We start from the raw sequence: 16713 nt of genomic DNA on the forward strand, positions 1-16713 counted from the left end.
TCAGTTCAGGTCAGCCCCCTCAGTCTCTCTTTCCCTCTCCCTGTCTCTCTTCCTCTTTCTTTGTCTCTTAATGCTCATCACAGCGAAGCCAACAGCAGCGGCTCCCCACAACAGGAGCGCAGGAACCAGGAAAAACCTCCGTGAGTTAGCGCCACCTGTCAGGAACAGTTAGCACCAACATGAGTAAAACAAAGCTAAACTCATGGAGGAGATGAACACTCAGTCCGACTGAAGCTGTGATGGATTCAGCTCAGAAGTTAAAACCTACCATAGCACTCCTGAGCCTGACAGTTTGTCTGCCTATGTAGATCACAGAGGGGCCTGGCATTGACATAAACTGTCTTATTTTCTGCTGGGTTTTCTGCCACACATCTGTACGATGGGGTGAAGTCCTCCACAGTGAGAGGCAGAGAGAGAGCCAAGCTGCTCTGGTTCAATATTTCTGTGTCTCTGTACCAGAACAGAGTGGTCTCCTCAGCTTCCTGCACCTCACACAGCAGGGTGCAGCTCTCTGTGCTCACATTCAGCTTTCTCACCTCTGGAGCTGATACAGGCTCTGGAAAAGAGGAAAAAAAAATCAAAATTAGAATCAGAAATGCTTTATTGATCCCCAAGGGAAAATAACATTTCAGTTTCATCCCTTCCAAGATGCATAAAAATGCACAGTAACATGGGGAGTACAGGAATGGAAGAAGTGTGTAAACTACCAGCGTGCAGCTCCCTGTTGTAATAGATAAGAAATGAAGGGAGGAGAAGGAAAAAAAAGTAGGGGGGCATAGTTTGAGATAAAGAAAAAACACCTCAGTATATAACAGTGGCGTTTTCTCCCGGAGGCCAAGGGAAGCCATGCTTCCTCACTTTTTTCAGACTGTAGCTGTGTTTTAATGAAAATACTCCTTTACAGTTTCGATAATTCTTCCGTGTTTCGTCACTGTCATCTCCTCCTTATTTCTCTCCTCTACTTATTGAGCATTTTACGATGTGTAAAACAGCGCCCTCCTAAATGTTATGCTGTGAATAAGTGGTGAAAATATGATACTGCACACTGTTGTCTGCAAGGAAGCCAAGCAGAGTTGGCGTCCCTTCGTGAAAAAAAAAGAATGATTAACCAATCAGATGAGGCTGCGGTCATGACACTGCTCACCTGTGATTGGCCAAGACCGTGTCAAGGGAAGCCACCCCGTCTTTGGCCTCAAACCAATCAAATCACAGAATCATCATCATCAAGCCACTGAATGAAATCAGCGAGATTAGCACATTAGCAGTGTGCATGAAGCGGCCGATTGTGCGTTTGAGCAGGCGGTTGAGTAAATAAATAAGACATTTAAGCTAAGTCAAGAGGACAATGTACGCGTGTTAATGAGTGAGTGAGGGTGGGAGAGTGAAAGGGTGTGTGTCGGTGTTCAAAGTAAGTAAAACGAGCGCTCTCTGGGCGCTCTAACAGGTCATTCCATTACATGAAAAAGCGATATACAAGCTGCAACAAAGCCTTTTATGTACCCCACTCCCTAAAAATCATACAGATTAGAGGCTTTGTCTCACTTGGCTTCCTCAAAAAAAATCCCCACGCCACGCCACTGGTATATAAGCAGATCTAGACTTTTGGATGCACCAATGTGAGCTCCACTCTCTGGAGCAGTGGATAGAGCAGCAGACAGAGTGAGGACAGAAGAAACAGAAAGAAGCTGCAGGTTGGATTCAAAAACAGGGCCACCCGCTTGTGGGGCGCACAACCTAGACTGCTAGGCTGTGCTTTTTGAAGTTCATTAAAATCAACTTCATTCTGAGGCTTGGCTCAAAACATCCAGGGATAAAATCCTTAGTAACACATGGACTAAGTCAACAACCATGCAGAAAAACCAGAGTTACCACCAACACACTGACCTGTAATGTAGGGCTAACTTACCGTACACTGTGAGTTTATGATATGTACTGACACCTTCTCCATCTCTGGATTCAATTTTATAAATCCCAGAGTCATTTCTCTCTAGTCCTCTGAGTGTGAAGAGTCCAGTTTTGTCATCCCAGAAAAGTCTGTCCTTGTAAATCTCCTCTAATATCTCATGTTTCCCCCCACCCACTGAAGCAATGGTGTTGCCTTCAAAGGAGAAAAATCCTTTCTTCAGCACTGGATCAGGAAAAGTGACAGACTCTCCCTGAACACGTGTGAGATTACTCTTTATGTCCTCAGCAGCAGATGAGAGCAACACTGTAAAGAAACAGAGAGATAAAACAGTCAGTCAGAGCATCACAGCTTTGATAATAACCTGTTTTGTGTGTGTCTCAATCTGGTCTCAGAGTGGGGAAATAATTACACTTTGCACTTAGCACTGATTTGAGAGCAGCCTGAGGAGCTACCAGACCCCAAACAGCTGATAGAGTTAAGTGGAGTAACATCCTGTCCTGCAATCCAGACACAGATAGCAGAGTTGGAGAGAGGCTCTATGTACAAAGTCTAGTTTTGTTAGATTTAATTAACAAAATAAAGTTTGAATTTCTTGAGTTTTCTTTTTCATGTACAAAAATAATCAAGTATTCTTAAGAAAGAAAAATTTAGTTTTTGATACATAAATAAATTATGCAAAACGTTGCCTCAATTTTTTTTAAAGTAGATTGGGCAGGAAATTTTTATCAGCGTGATCTGTGGATCTCTACAGAGTCACTTCAACAAGAAGAGGAAACAATAACAGCTGAATTCTGTTAAAAAATTGGGAACGTTTCAGTAAAAGTTGTTCTGAAATTATCACAGTCTAGAAAAATGTTGGGTCGAATTGTCCTGACCTTTTGTTAAATTTGAGTTTCATTCAGAGGCAACATCCACTGAACTTCTCTAAACATTACCACCAATATTTATTCAATAAGATTGCTGATTTTTACTGATATTTTGGTAGATTACAGGAGCAAGATGTCTGGAATTTTTCTGGAAAAATGTGTAAATTTAAGGAGGGAAACTCCTTTAAATCAATAGAATCCTAAAAAGATATTGGGAGCTAAACAAAACAGTCAAACCTGCAGCACTCAATCAGAGGGAAAATAAGAAAAATCCATAGGTTTTAATAATGTCAAATGATATTTCATTGAATCCTCAAAAAACAAACTCTGGCATTGTGTTATTGACGAATCTATATGCTTTTGTTTTTCTGTCACATCGACTATCGAAGGTCTGAATCTACAGCTGAGTTCAGACTCTGATGGTCTCCAACAGCTCTTCTGTCTGCAGAGACTGAACTCAGACAGGAAGTGCTTCAACGTTTTATAATTTTTCAGAAATGTGTTTCTCTACTTCCTCAAAAAGCATTTCCTCTAAAGTTGAAATCGTTTTTAAGACGTCTACAAACGTGGCTGAACTCAGATTAAAGCTGTGTGAAAAGTTTTCTCCCTCTCTTAATTCTCACAGAGGATTAAACAACTGTCTTTGCGCTTTTTCTCATGTGAGGAACATCTAAAGCTGCTCTTTCTCTGATTTCTGCTCATAATGGAAAAAGTTTGAAGGGATATCATCACAGTAATCTTCTCAGCCCTCTTTAACTGTTACTTATAATAAATAAAAATGTCTTTTGACAAGTTGCTGAAATCACTGCTTTGGATTACATTTCATGTAGTTTAGTTTCGTTGTGTCTTCTTCCTTTTTTTCTTCTGACCTAATACCTGATTATAACTCGTGCAGATACTTTAACACATACAGCACACATAAGTATATCTATCATATTATAAAACTTTATTGAGCATGTCTCAGTCCATCAGGCTCACTGCAGTGCTGATAAAACTGGTGTATGTAGATCAAGTCTGGGACCACAGAGCAAACAGAGACAAAGACTCTGTAAATGGTAAATGGTAAATGGTAAATGGTAAATGGTAAATGGACCAGTTCTTATATAGCACTTTTCTTGTCTCTCAGAGACACTGATGGTGACACTGATTCCATCAGGTTTTATCAAATACATTCACACCCATCCACACACCACTGACCAACAGTGGGAGCAATTTGGGCTTCAGTATCTTACTCAAGGACACTTCGGCATGTGACTGCAGGAGCTCAAACCAACCTTCCAATGGAGAGGCGACTACTCTACCACTGAGCCTTCTGACCCTCTGTGATAGAAACTGTTGAAATTTTCCTCCTGAGCTTCCTCTGACTCCTGCTTGAAGTCTTTTCCAGCCTGGTTCACGTTCTGTGGGTATATTCTTTAAAACTATAGGTTTTTCAAACAGCTCAAACCAAAACCCTGCTGTTAGTTCTACAAAAAAAGAAGAGAGACGGTGGAAATAACACAGCAGACGTTTAAGTTACAGTAAGTAATAAAACAAAACTTACTTATAAAGAGGAAGATGATTTTCATCTGCTCCATTGAAGCTTTGTGTCCATGAAACAAAGTTTTGATGCAGCAGAAAGTCCTTAGGACCCCAGTTTCTGCAAGAGAGGAGTTCAAATAATCCAACTCTGGTCTTCTATAGGAACTAGATTTTCATGTGAGGTCATAGACCAACAGTCTGACAGAACAACCTCTGAACCATGCCTCTCCCCTCTGAGGTGCTGGACTAAAGATCTGCAGCCAGACCCCTCCCCTTCCTTCTCCTTCTCTCTTCAGTAAATTTAGCTAAGACAATCTGCACAGTTTATTGCTTCTACAGATCTTGCTAAGTATATTAAAAATGAGGGTTGTATTTCTGAAATATTAATTTTGGTTGGTCTCTGATTACAGAGTTTTTTTGGTAATTTTGATTCTTGTTTAATAAATCGTTGAGTCCTCTCTCTTTGTTGAGCTTGAACTGTGACCCTCAGCACGAACTTTTGATCACTTAGTTTACTTTTACTGATTGTGAATCATTAATTCTGGAATTTCCACCACATAAAGTCACTAAAATTTTTCTTTAAGTCTCTTAAAACTATTGTTTTAATAAGAGACTTAACATGATGTGTTTTAGGACAAGTTCACCTTCTGTAGGAGGTATAAAAGCAGAAGTAGACTGTCTTTGAATTTCCTTTTGTGGTTTAAAGCCTCAGTTTCTCGTGAGGCTCTCTTATTTTCTTAACTGAGGCTTCTGTTCTCATGGTTTAAAGTTCCCCTTCTCTAATAGACAGACACCTCTTCCTGTCATGCTTTACCTCATAGCTTCTCTGGGGGACAGAGAAGCTATGAGGACTGGAGCCTTCTGGTCAACCACAGGCTGACATATCTGAGTAAAAATACTCATCAGCCTATTAAGATGAAGTTGTAGGTATGTATGCACATGTTTATCACTGTTTATCACAGCCTAATAAAACAGACCAGATATGGCAGAGACAGCACAGACCCTGTGTTATATTAACATGACAAACAGTCTGAAAAAATGCAGCAGCAGCAGCAGCAGCCATCTGTTACTCTGATGAATATCCCTTTAAATACACCCAATGACCGTTCCTCTAGTCACGTGAGCTTCAGGAAGTTATAAAGATTTTTTTGATGGGAAATGTTCTACAAGAAGCAATTAGTATCACACTTCATTTTCCTCTTTTTCAGCCTTTGAGAATGGCCCTCTGATGTGGTAAAGCTGAACTCATCCACTCTTTAAGCTTCTTTATTGTTAAATTTGACTTTTTTTTTAAAATTTTCTTTTTTTTTTTTTTTTTTTTTTAGAATTTTTAAAATGTGGTTTATATGTTGTAAGTCTGTGGTCATCAGGTAGCATGTTACTCATGCCACAAGCAGTAAAGACTAATTAAGTTAATTCAACATGAATTGTCAAATTTAGTACACTTAATTTAAGTAGAAACAACATGACATTTGTTCGCTAAACTTTCTCTTTTAAGTTTATTAAACTTGAACAAAGTGGTTAAGACATCATGCTGAAGAGTATTTCAATGCCTTAACGTCCTGCTGTCTCATTGGTAATGAAGAAGTTGTTACTAAAATAAGTAGGTACATTTATTAAAAAAAAAAAAGAAAAGAAAAGAAAAGAAAAAATTGTTATTACATTTTTATATCCGTGATATTACCAACTGCAATTAATGTTATAAACATAGTACCTGGTTGGAGCTTATGAACTAACAACTTCTGATGGTTAAAAAAAATAAAAAAAAGAATTTATGGAACTTCGTTTGAAGATAGGCTATTCTAAATTATTAGGGTGCCTCTACCCATCCGAGGGGACCATATTCAGGCGTGCTGACTTCTGTGTTACCCTTTAACATTAAGGCTAAAATTAATTGTGCTATGATAATAAATTATCTCTTTGTGACTGTTGAGTGTTTAATTGATTAGATTAAAAGTATTTGTTCATGTAGATAATGTATGATAAAGAAAAACGTGCAATACCCGAAATAAAATTAAGCTAACGTTCAATTTGGACGTTCTGTTTAAAATATCACAGCACTTGATGCTGCTCCTCATTTCTATAAGTGAAATGATTTTTGTATAGAAAACTCAGAAATGTGTCGAACAGATGTAAAATGGGGAAAACAGGTGTGAAGTGCTGACAAAAAGTTGGTGTTTTTTCAGTTTTGGGAGCAATAATTTGCTCACATTTTTCGTTTGAAATCCAGAGAGAAGATGGCACCGGCGCCAAATTTTGGAAAATGCTAATATTAAGTTTACATGTTAAGATGTTAAAACTCATGAACAAAGACGAGTGAAAGACATTTAAGCTTCCTTTGTCATTTATGAAGATCTGTTTTAGCTGTAATGATGCCATCAGCTGAAATACCTTGGTGTATTGGTTTTCTAAAAGTAGGTGTCCTTAAACATTATCGCTGCTGTGTCCTTAGTTCAAAATTGAGTCAAAGTCAATTTGTCAAAGTGACAGAACTGTGTCTTATTTTTATTTCATGTGAATGTGTTTGAGTATGCAATAATGGGTTTGAAAATAAAAAGACAGCATCAGTCCATAAACATGGATGTCATCTGGTTTTGTATTAGAAGTATGATTTGACTATTGGCTAAAATGTGACTCTGCCTAGTTAATCTCGAGTGACCTGCTTAAGTGTTTAAACTATTTAAATGCCAAAAATAGATGCTGCAGTTTTTCCCTTAAAATTTAACAATCATTATTATAGTCTTACCACCTAAAAATCATACATGTGATCTGTTTTCTCACCAAAAACAGACTGTAGACATATTTAGACCTGTGTGTTTAACTGAGGATAGTGAATTTCCTCCATATCATGACAAGTCATTTGGAGTTTGATGTATCCCTAGATCACCTTGATCACCTTTGTGGCACTGTCAAAGAAACTCGTTGGGAACCAAAAAGAAGACCTGAAAGCCAAAAATTCATCATCAGTTTCTTGTTGGGAATGAAAAGCTGTTTGGACCTGAGCCCCTGCAGTGTCTTTTAAGTTGGAAATATTTTTTATGTACTTAATTAACAAACATAGGTAACTTTTGTGTAGTGTTAAGTGGTGTGGAAACTTAAAAAATATAAAGATAATCACAAGTTAGGGGTGAGAACTTGGTGATGGTGATTAGGAAAAAGCAGGTAACTGGGTCATTTAAAAAATGTACACAAAAATTGTGTAAGGACAGAACTTTTTAGAGTCAATGTCTGGATGCTCCTGGTGAGAGGTACTGCATGGGGCTCCTTTCTCTATAAGGGGGATAAATTATGTTCAGCTGGCAAATACATTGTCAGGAAATGTATCAGTGTTACAGCCGGTGCTGAATTTTTTGCCAAATTGAAAAGAAAAAAAAGGTTTTTCCCCGCATGCACCTAAATTCTGCTGTCTCTTTGGAGCTGCACCAGTTTTATTATATTTTTGTATGGAGGCACGCAATTAGATTTTTTTTAATGAAAAAAGGACAGCAATCGTATTTTCTGAGTTTATGACATATAATAAGAAGGTTAAAAGCCTTTGGGTGGTGTGACCTACTACTAAGGAGTATTTAAATTGAATTGACAAAGTAAAGGTCGGGACTTTTTTATTAGAAACTTTTCTTTGGATTAATAAAAGGGGAATATCAAAGACTTTCATGACATCCTGATATGCGCACGCGCAGACACAGGCGCGCATTATCCGTAGTGATGACAGCAATGCGGGGATGACGTTTGAACGTGATCGTAGTCATAACAAGTGCGGGCTGACGTCTAAACGTGGTGACGTAGCTGCCGTCCACTTCCTTGTTGCACCGGACCGGACTTGAGAAACAAGTGCTGATCTTCGGTGCTGTGAGGTGTAAATCTTTGAAATCTTTTGGTTTCATTAGGATACACGAAGGACAACACAACGGAAGAACTCCTGACAGACTTCGGCTCGAGTTTCTGCTGTAAAAATAACGGATTTTAGCCAACTGAAGCGCTGACGAGCACACTGACACGCAGACCGGAGAGACACTTTGGATCAGAGACCTCTGTCATGTAGGACAAATCTTGAGTTCATTCTTGTAGTTATAAATTATGTCTTTGTGACTGTTGAGTGTTTTATTGATTAGATTAAAAGTATTTGTTCATGTAGATAATGTATGATAAAGAAAAACGTGCAATACCCGAAATAAAATTAAGCTAACGTTCAATTTGGACGTTCTGTTTAAAATATCACAGCACTTGATGCTGCTCCTCATTTCTATAAGTGAAATGATTTTTGTATAGAAAACTCAGAAATGTGTCGAACAGATGTAAAATGGGGAAAACAGGCGTGAAGTGCTGACAAAAAGTTGGTGTTTTTTCAGTTTTGGGAGCAATAATTTGCTCACATTTTTCGTTTGAAATCCAGAGAGAAGATGGCGCCGGCGCCAAATTTTGGATAATGCTAATATTAAGTTTACAGGTTAAGATGTGAAAACTCATGAACATGGACGAGTGAAAGACATTTAAGCCTTCTTTATCATTTATGAAGATCTGTTTTAGCTGTAATGATGCCATCAGCTGAAATACCTTGGTGTATTGGTTTTCTAAAAGTAGGTGTCCTTGAACATTATCGCTGCTGTGTCCTTAGTTCAAAATTGAGTCAAAGTCAATTTGTCAAAGTGACAGAACTGTGTCTTATTTTGATTTCATGTGAATGTGTTTGAGTATGCAATAATGGGTTTGAAAATAAAAAGACGCATCAGTCTATAAACATGGATGTCATCTGGTTTTGTATTAGAAGTATGATTTGACTATTGGCTAAAATGTGACTCTGCCTAGTTAATCTCGAGTGACCTGCTTAAGTGTTTAAACCATTTAAATACCAAAATAGATGCTGCAGTTTTTCCCTTAAAATTTAACAATCATTTTTACAGTCTAACCACCTAAAAATCATACATGTGATCTTTTTTCTCACCAAAAAAAAAGACTGTGGACATTTTTTGACCTGTGTGTTTCACTGAGGGTAGAGATTCTCCTCCATATCATGACAAGTCATTTGGAGTTTGATGTATCCCTAGATATATGACATTTTCATGTTTTCATAAACTGCTGGATTCAAATATCCGTTTGGGCTTGTGTACCTGTATTTTAATTTGTCAGAGGTGCTGGGATGAAACTTAGCATTTCTTTAGAAGGGTCTTAAATGCCCATGCTCTGTGGCAACATGAAATGACAACATTAAGCATATTGTTCATATAAGCTTATATCCTGGAAATATAAATGATTTTAGAAAATCAAAGGAAGAGTTCAGACACGGTTTATGTTTTTTTGTTTTAAATACTAAAACTGGCTTTTAATTAACCAAAACTAAACGATGTTTGAAAAGACAACTAGAGGTTTTTAAACTGGTTAAAGGTGCAAAACTGAAAAGAAAGGGAATTGTTTGTTATGCATCCCCCCATTGACTGGAAACAGATGAACACCAGACTTGATCACCTTTGTGGCACTGTCAAAGAAACTCGTTGGGAACCAAAAAGAAGACCTGAAAGCCCAAAATTCATCATCAGTTTCTTGTTGGGAATGAAAAGCTGTTTTGACCTGAGCCCCTGCAGTGTCTTTTAAGTTGGAAATATTTTTTATGTACTTAATTAACAAACATAGGTAACTTTTGTGAAGTGTTAAGTGGTGTGGAAACTTAAAAAATATAAAGATAATCACAAGTTAGGGGTGAGAACTTGGTGATGGTGATTGGGAAAAAGCAGGTAACTTGGGTCATTTAAAAAATGTACACAAAAATTGTGTAAGGACAGAACTTTCTAGAGTCAATGTCTGGATGCGCCTGGTGAGAGGTACTGCATGGAGCCCCTTTCTCTATAAGGGGGATTAATTATGTTCAGCTGGCAAATACATTGTCAAGAAATGTATCAGTGTTACAGCCGGTGCTGAATTTTTTGCCAAATTGAAAAGAAAAAAAGATTTTTCCCTGCATGCACTTAAATTCTGCTGTCTCTTTGGAGCTGCACCAGTTTTATTATATTTTTGTATGGAGGCACGCAATTAGATTTTTTTTTTATAACAAAAGGACAGCAATCCTATTTTCTGTGTTTATGACATATAATAAGAAGGTTAAAAGCCTTTGGGTGGTGTGACCTACTACTAAGGAGTATTTAAATTGAATTGACAAAGTAAAGGTCGGGACTTTTTTATTAGAAACTTTTCTTTGGATTAATAAAAGGGGAATATCAAAGACTTTCATGACATCCTGATATGCGCACGCGCAGACACAGGCGCGCATTATCCGTAGTGATGACAGCAATGCGGGGATGACGTTTGAACGTGATCGTAGTCATAACAAGTGCGGGCTGACGTCTAAACGTGGTGACGTAGCTGCCGTCCACTTCCTTGTTGCACCGGACCGGACTTGAGAAACAAGTGCTGATCTTCGGTGCTGTGAGGTGTAAATCTTTGAAATCTTTTGGTTTCATTAGGATACACGACGGACAACACAACGGAAGAACTTCTGACAGACTTCGGCTCGAGTTTCTGCTGTAAAAATAACGGATTTTAGCCAACTGAAGCGCTGACGAGGAGCACACTGACACGCAGACCGGAGACACACTTTGGATCAGAGACCTCTGTCATGTAGGACAAATCTTGAGTTCATTCTTGTAGTTATAAATTATGTCTTTGTGACTGTTGAGTGTTTTATTGATTAGATTAAAAGTATTTGTTCATGTAGATAATGTATGATAAAGAAAAACGTGCAATAGCTTCAATATTATTAAGCTAACGTTCAATTTGGACGTTCTGTTTAAAATATCACAGCACTTGATGCTGCTCCTCATTTCTATAAGTGAAATGATTTTTGTATAGAAAACTCAGAAATGTGTCGAACAGGTGTAAAATGGGGAAAACAGGTGCTAAGTGCTGACAAAAAGTTGGTGTTTTTTCAGTTTTGGGAGCAATAATTTGCTGACATTTTTCGTTTGAAATCCAGAGAGAAGATGGCGCCGGCGCCAAATTTTGGAAAATGCTAATATTAAGTTTTCATGTTAAGATGTTAAAACTCATGAACATGGACGAGGGAAAGAAATTAAAGCTTCCTTTATCATTGATGAAGATCTGTTTTAGCTGTAATGATGCCATCAACTGAAATACCTTGGTGTATTGGTTTTCTAAAAGTAGGTGACCTTGAACATTATCGCTGCTGTGTCCTTAGTTCAAAATTGAGTCAAAGTCAATTTGTCAAAGTGACAGAACTGTGTCTTATTTTTATTTCATGTGAATGTGTTTGAGTATGCAATAATGGGTTTGAAAATAAAAAGACAGCATCAATCCATAAACATGGATGTCATCTGGTTTTGTATTAGAAGTATGATTTGACTATTGGCTAAAATGTGACTCTGCCTAGTTAATCTCGAGTGACCTGCTTAAGTGTTTAAACCATTTAAATGCCAAAATAGATGCTGCAGTTTTTCCCTTAAAATTTAACAATCATTTTTACAGTCTAACTACCTAAAAATCATACATGGAATCTGTTTCTCACCAAAAAAAGACTGTAGATATATTTAAGACCTGTGTGTTTCACTGAGGGTAGAGATTCTCCTCCATATCATGACAAGTCATTTGGAGTTTGATGTATCCCTAGATATATGACATTTTCATGTTTCATAAACTGCTGGATTCAAATATCCGTTTGGGCTTGTGTACCTGTATTTTAATTTGTCAGAGGTGCTGGGATGAAACTTAGCATTTCTTTAGAAGGGTCTTAAATGCCCATGCTCTGTGGCAACATGAAATGACAACATTAAGCATATTGTTCATATAAGCTTATATCCTGGAAATATAAATGATTTTAGAAAATCAAAGGAAGAGTTCAGACATGGTTTATGTTTTTATGTTTGGAGTAGTAAAATTGGCTTTTAAATAAACAAAACTAAACAATGTTTGAAAAGACAACTAGAGGTTTTTAAACTGGTTAAAGGTGCAAAACTGAAAAGAAAGGGAATTGTTTTTTATGCATCCCCCATATGACTGGAAACAGATGAACACCAGACTTGATCACCTTTGTGGCACTGTCAAAGAAACTCGTTGGGAACCAAAAAGAAGACCTGAAAGCCAAAAATTCATCATCAGTTTCTTGTTGGGAATGAAAAGCTGTTTTGACCTGAGCCCCTGCAGTGTCTTTTAAGTTGGAAATATTTTTTATGTATTTAATTAACAAACATAGGTGACTTTTGTTTAGTGTTAAGTGGTGTGGAAACTTAAAAAATATAAAGATAATCACAAGTTAGGGGTGAGAACTTGGTGATGGTGATTGGGGAAAAAGCAGGTAACTTGGGTCATTTAAAAAATGTACACAAAAATTGTGTAAGGACAAACTTTTTAGAGTCAATGTCTGGATGCACCTGGTGAGAGGTACTGCATAGGGCCCCTTTCTCTATAAGGGGGATTAATTATGTTCAGCTGGCAAATACATTGTCAAGAAATGTATCAGTGTTACAGCCGGTGCTGAATTTTTTGCCAAATTGAAAAGAAAAAAAGATTTTTCCCCGCATGCACCTAAATTCTGCTGTCTCTTTGGAGCTGCACCAGTTTTATTATATTTTTGTATGGAGGCACGCAATTAGATTTTTTTTTTTTTATGACAAAAGGACAGCAATCCTATTTTCTGTGTTTATGACATATAATAAGAAGGTTAAAAGCCTTTGGGTGGTGTGACCTACTACTGAGGAGTATTTAAATTGAATTGACAAAGTAAAGGTCGGGACTTTTTTATTAGAAACTTTTCTTTGGATTAATAAAAGGGGAATATCAAAGACTTTCATGACATCCTGATATGCGCACGCGCAGACACAGGCGCGCATTATCCGTAGTGATGACAGCAATGCGGGGATGACGTTTGAACGTGATCGTAGTCATAACAAGTGCGGGCTGACGTCTAAGCGTGGTGACGTAGCTGCCGTCCACTTCCTTGTTGCACCGGACCGGACTTGAGAAACAAGTGCTGATCTTCGGTGCTGTGAGGTGTAAATCTTTGAAATCTTTTGGTTTCATTAGGATACACGACGGACAACACAACGGAAGAACTTCTGACAGACTTCGGCTCGAGTTTCTGCTGTAAAAATAACGGATTTTAGCCAACTGAAGCGCTGACGAGGAGCACACTGACACGCAGACCGGAGACACACTTTGGATCAGAGACCTCTGTCATGTAGGACATATCTTGAGTTCATTCTTGTAGTTATAAATTATCTCTTTGTGACTGTTGAGTGTGTTATTGATTAGATTAAAAGTATTTGTTCATGTAGATTACGTATGATAAAGAAAAACGTGCAATAGCTTCAATATTATTAAGCTAACATTCAATTTGGACGTTCTGTTTAAAATATCACAGCACTTGATGCTGCTCCTCATTTCTATAAGTGAAATGATTTTTGTATAGAAAACTCAGAAATGTGTCGAACAGGTGTAAAATGGGGAAAACAGGTGCTAAGTGCTGACAAAAAGTTGGTGTTTTTTTCAGTTTTGGGAGCAATAATTTGTTCACATTTTTCGTTTGAAATCCAGAGAGAAGATGGCGCCGGCGCCAAATTTTGGATAATGCTAATATTAAATTTACATGTTAAGATGTTAAAACTTATGAACATGGACGAGGGAAAGAAATTTAAGCTTCCTTTATCATTGATGAAGATCTGTTTTAGCTGTAATGATGCCATCAGCTGAAATACCTTGGTGTATTGGTTTTCTAAAAGTAGGTGTCCTTGAACATTATCGCTGCTGTGTCCTTAGTTCAAAATTGAGTCAAAGTCAATTTGTCAAAGTGACAGAACTGTGTCTTATTTTTATTTCATGTGAATGTGTTTGAGTATGCAATAATGGGTTTGAAAATAAAAAGACAGCATCAATCCATAAACATGGATGTCATCTGGTTTTGTATTAGAAGTATGATTTGACTATTGGCTAAAATGTGACTCTGCCTAGTTAATCTCGAGTGACCTGCTTAAGTGTTTAAACCATTTAAATGCCAAAATAGATGCTGCAGTTTTTCCCTTAAAATTTAACAATCATTTTTACAGTCTAACTACCTAAAAATCATACATGGAATCTGTTTCTCACCAAAAACAGACTGTAGATATATTTAAGACCTGTGTGTTTCACTGAGGGTAGAGATTCTCCTCCATATCATGACAAGTCATTTGGAGTTTGATGTATCCCTAGATATATGACATTTTCATGTTTCATAAACTGCTGGATTCAAATATCCGTTTGGGCTTGTGTACCTGTATTTTAATTTGTCAGAGGTGCTGGGATGAAACTTAGCATTTCTTTAGAAGGGTCTTAAATGCCCATGCTCTGTGGCACCATGAAATGACAACATTAAGCATATTGTTCATATAAGCTTATATCCTGGAAATATAAATGATTTTAGAAAATCGAAGGAAGAGTTCAGACATGGTTTATGTTTTTATGTTTGGAGTAGTAAAATTGGCTTTTAAATAAACAAAACTAAACAATGTTTGAAAAGACAACTAGAGGTTTTTAAACTGGTTAAAGGTGCAAAACTGAAAAGAAAGGGAATTGTTTTTTATGCATCCCCCATATGACTGGAAACAGATGAACACCAGACTTGATCACCTTTGTGGCACTGTCAAAGAAACTCGTTGGGAACCAAAAAGAAGACCTGAAAGCCAAAAATTCATCATCAGTTTCTTGTTGGGAATGAAAAGCTGTTTTGACCTGAGCCCCTGCAGTGTCTTTTAAGTTGGAAATATTTTTTATGTATTTAATTAACAAACATAGGTGACTTTTGTTTAGTGTTAAGTGGTGTGGAAACTTAAAAAATATAAAGATAATCACAAGTTAGGGGTGAGAACTTGGTGATGGTGATTGGGGAAAAAGCAGGTAACTTGGGTCATTTAAAAAATGTACACAAAAATTGTGTAAGGACAAACTTTTTAGAGTCAATGTCTGGATGCACCTGGTGAGAGGTACTGCATAGGGCCCCTTTCTCTATAAGGGGGATTAATTATGTTCAGCTGGCAAATACATTGTCAAGAAATGTATCAGTGTTACAGCCGGTGCTGAATTTTTTGCCAAATTGAAAAGAAAAAAAGATTTTTCCCCGCATGCACCTAAATTCTGCTGTCTCTTTGGAGCTGCACCAGTTTTATTATATTTTTGTATGGAGGCACGCAATTAGATTTTTTTTTTTTTATGACAAAAGGACAGCAATCCTATTTTCTGTGTTTATGACATATAATAAGAAGGTTAAAAGCCTTTGGGTGGTGTGACCTACTACTGAGGAGTATTTAAATTGAATTGACAAAGTAAAGGTCGGGACTTTTTTATTAGAAACTTTTCTTTGGATTAATAAAAGGGGAATATCAAAGACTTTCATGACATCCTGATATGCGCACGCGCAGACACAGGCGCGCATTATCCGTAGTGATGACAGCAATGCGGGGATGACGTTTGAACGTGATCGTAGTCATAACAAGTGCGGGCTGACGTCTAAGCGTGGTGACGTAGCTGCCGTCCACTTCCTTGTTGCACCGGACCGGACTTGAGAAACAAGTGCTGATCTTCGGTGCTGTGAGGTGTAAATCTTTGAAATCTTTTGGTTTCATTAGGATACACGACGGACAACACAACGGAAGAACTTCTGACAGACTTCGGCTCGAGTTTCTGCTGTAAAAATAACGGATTTTAGCCAACTGAAGCGCTGACGAGGAGCACACTGACACGCAGACCGGAGACACACTTTGGATCAGAGACCTCTGTCATGTAGGACATATCTTGAGTTCATTCTTGTAGTTATAAATTATCTCTTTGTGACTGTTGAGTGTGTTATTGATTAGATTAAAAGTATTTGTTCATGTAGATAATGTATGATAAAGAAAAACGTGCAATACCCGAAATAAAATTAAGCTAACGTTCAATTTGGACGTTCTGTTTAAAATATCACAGCACTTGATGCTGCTCCTCATTTCTATAAGTGAAATGATTTTTGTATAGAAAACTCAGAAATGTGTCGAACAGGTGTAAAATGGGGAAAACAGGTGTGAAGTGCTGACAAAAAGTTGGTGTTTTTTCAGTTTTGGGAGCAATAATTTGCTGACATTTTTCGTTTGAAATCCAGAGAGAAGATGGCGCCGGCGCCAAATTTTGGAAAATGCTAATATTAAGTTTTCATGTTAAGATGTTAAAACTCATGAACATGGACGAGGGAAAGAAATTAAAGCTTCCTTTATCATTGATGAAGATCTGTTTTAGCTGTAATGATGCCATGAGCTGAAATACCTTGGTTTATTGGTTTTCTAAAAGTAGGTGACCTTGAACATTATCGCTGCTGTGTCCTTAGTTCAAAATTGAGTCAAAGTCAATTTGTCAAAGTGACAGAACTGTGTCTTATTTTTATTTCATGTGAATGTGTTTGAGTATGCAATAATG

The 16713-nt window shown here is 37.4% G+C and overlaps 1 protein-coding gene and 1 long non-coding RNA gene across 2 annotated transcripts; one reads left to right on the forward strand and one right to left on the reverse strand.

Moving 5' to 3' along the window:
- On the reverse strand, positions 1-4349 carry LOC141802284 (signaling lymphocytic activation molecule-like). The gene is made up of 4 exons (XM_074685823.1): positions 4316-4349; positions 1907-2209; positions 308-556; positions 1-158 (listed from the first exon to the last, which is right to left on the reverse strand). Exons 1-4 carry the CDS (start codon positions 4347-4349, stop codon positions 1-3), a joined length of 744 nt encoding a protein of 247 aa, XP_074541924.1.
- Positions 4350-10653: 6304 nt separating this feature from the next.
- LOC141802218 (uncharacterized) lies at positions 10654-16349 on the forward strand. Its single transcript, XR_012599461.1, has 3 exons — positions 10654-10902; positions 13321-13474; positions 15894-16349. It is a non-coding gene; the product is annotated as an uncharacterized LOC141802218 (long non-coding RNA).
- Positions 16350-16713: the final 364 nt, after the last annotated feature.

Source organism: Halichoeres trimaculatus, unplaced genomic scaffold (assembly GCF_033239565.1).
Source record: "Halichoeres trimaculatus isolate MK-OKI-2021-1 unplaced genomic scaffold, fHalTri1.1 fHalTri1_scaffold_13, whole genome shotgun sequence".
In the NCBI taxonomy this organism is placed as follows: Eukaryota; Metazoa; Chordata; class Actinopteri; order Labriformes; family Labridae; genus Halichoeres; species Halichoeres trimaculatus.

What these genes read in the sequence shown, in the direction of transcription:
- LOC141802284 (XM_074685823.1), bottom strand. Translation starts at nt 4,349, where the DNA reads ATGGAGCAGATGAAAATCATCTTCCTCTTTATAA. An exon ending in TCATAAACTCACAGTGTACG is followed by an intron (nt 557 to 1,906) that starts GTAAGTTAGCCC and finishes CCTCTTTTCCAG; the next exon opens with AGCCTGTATCAGCTCCAGAG. An exon ending in TGCCAGGCCCCTCTGTGATC is followed by an intron (nt 159 to 307) that starts TACATAGGCAGA and finishes AACTGTTCCTGA; the next exon opens with CAGGTGGCGCTAACTCACGG.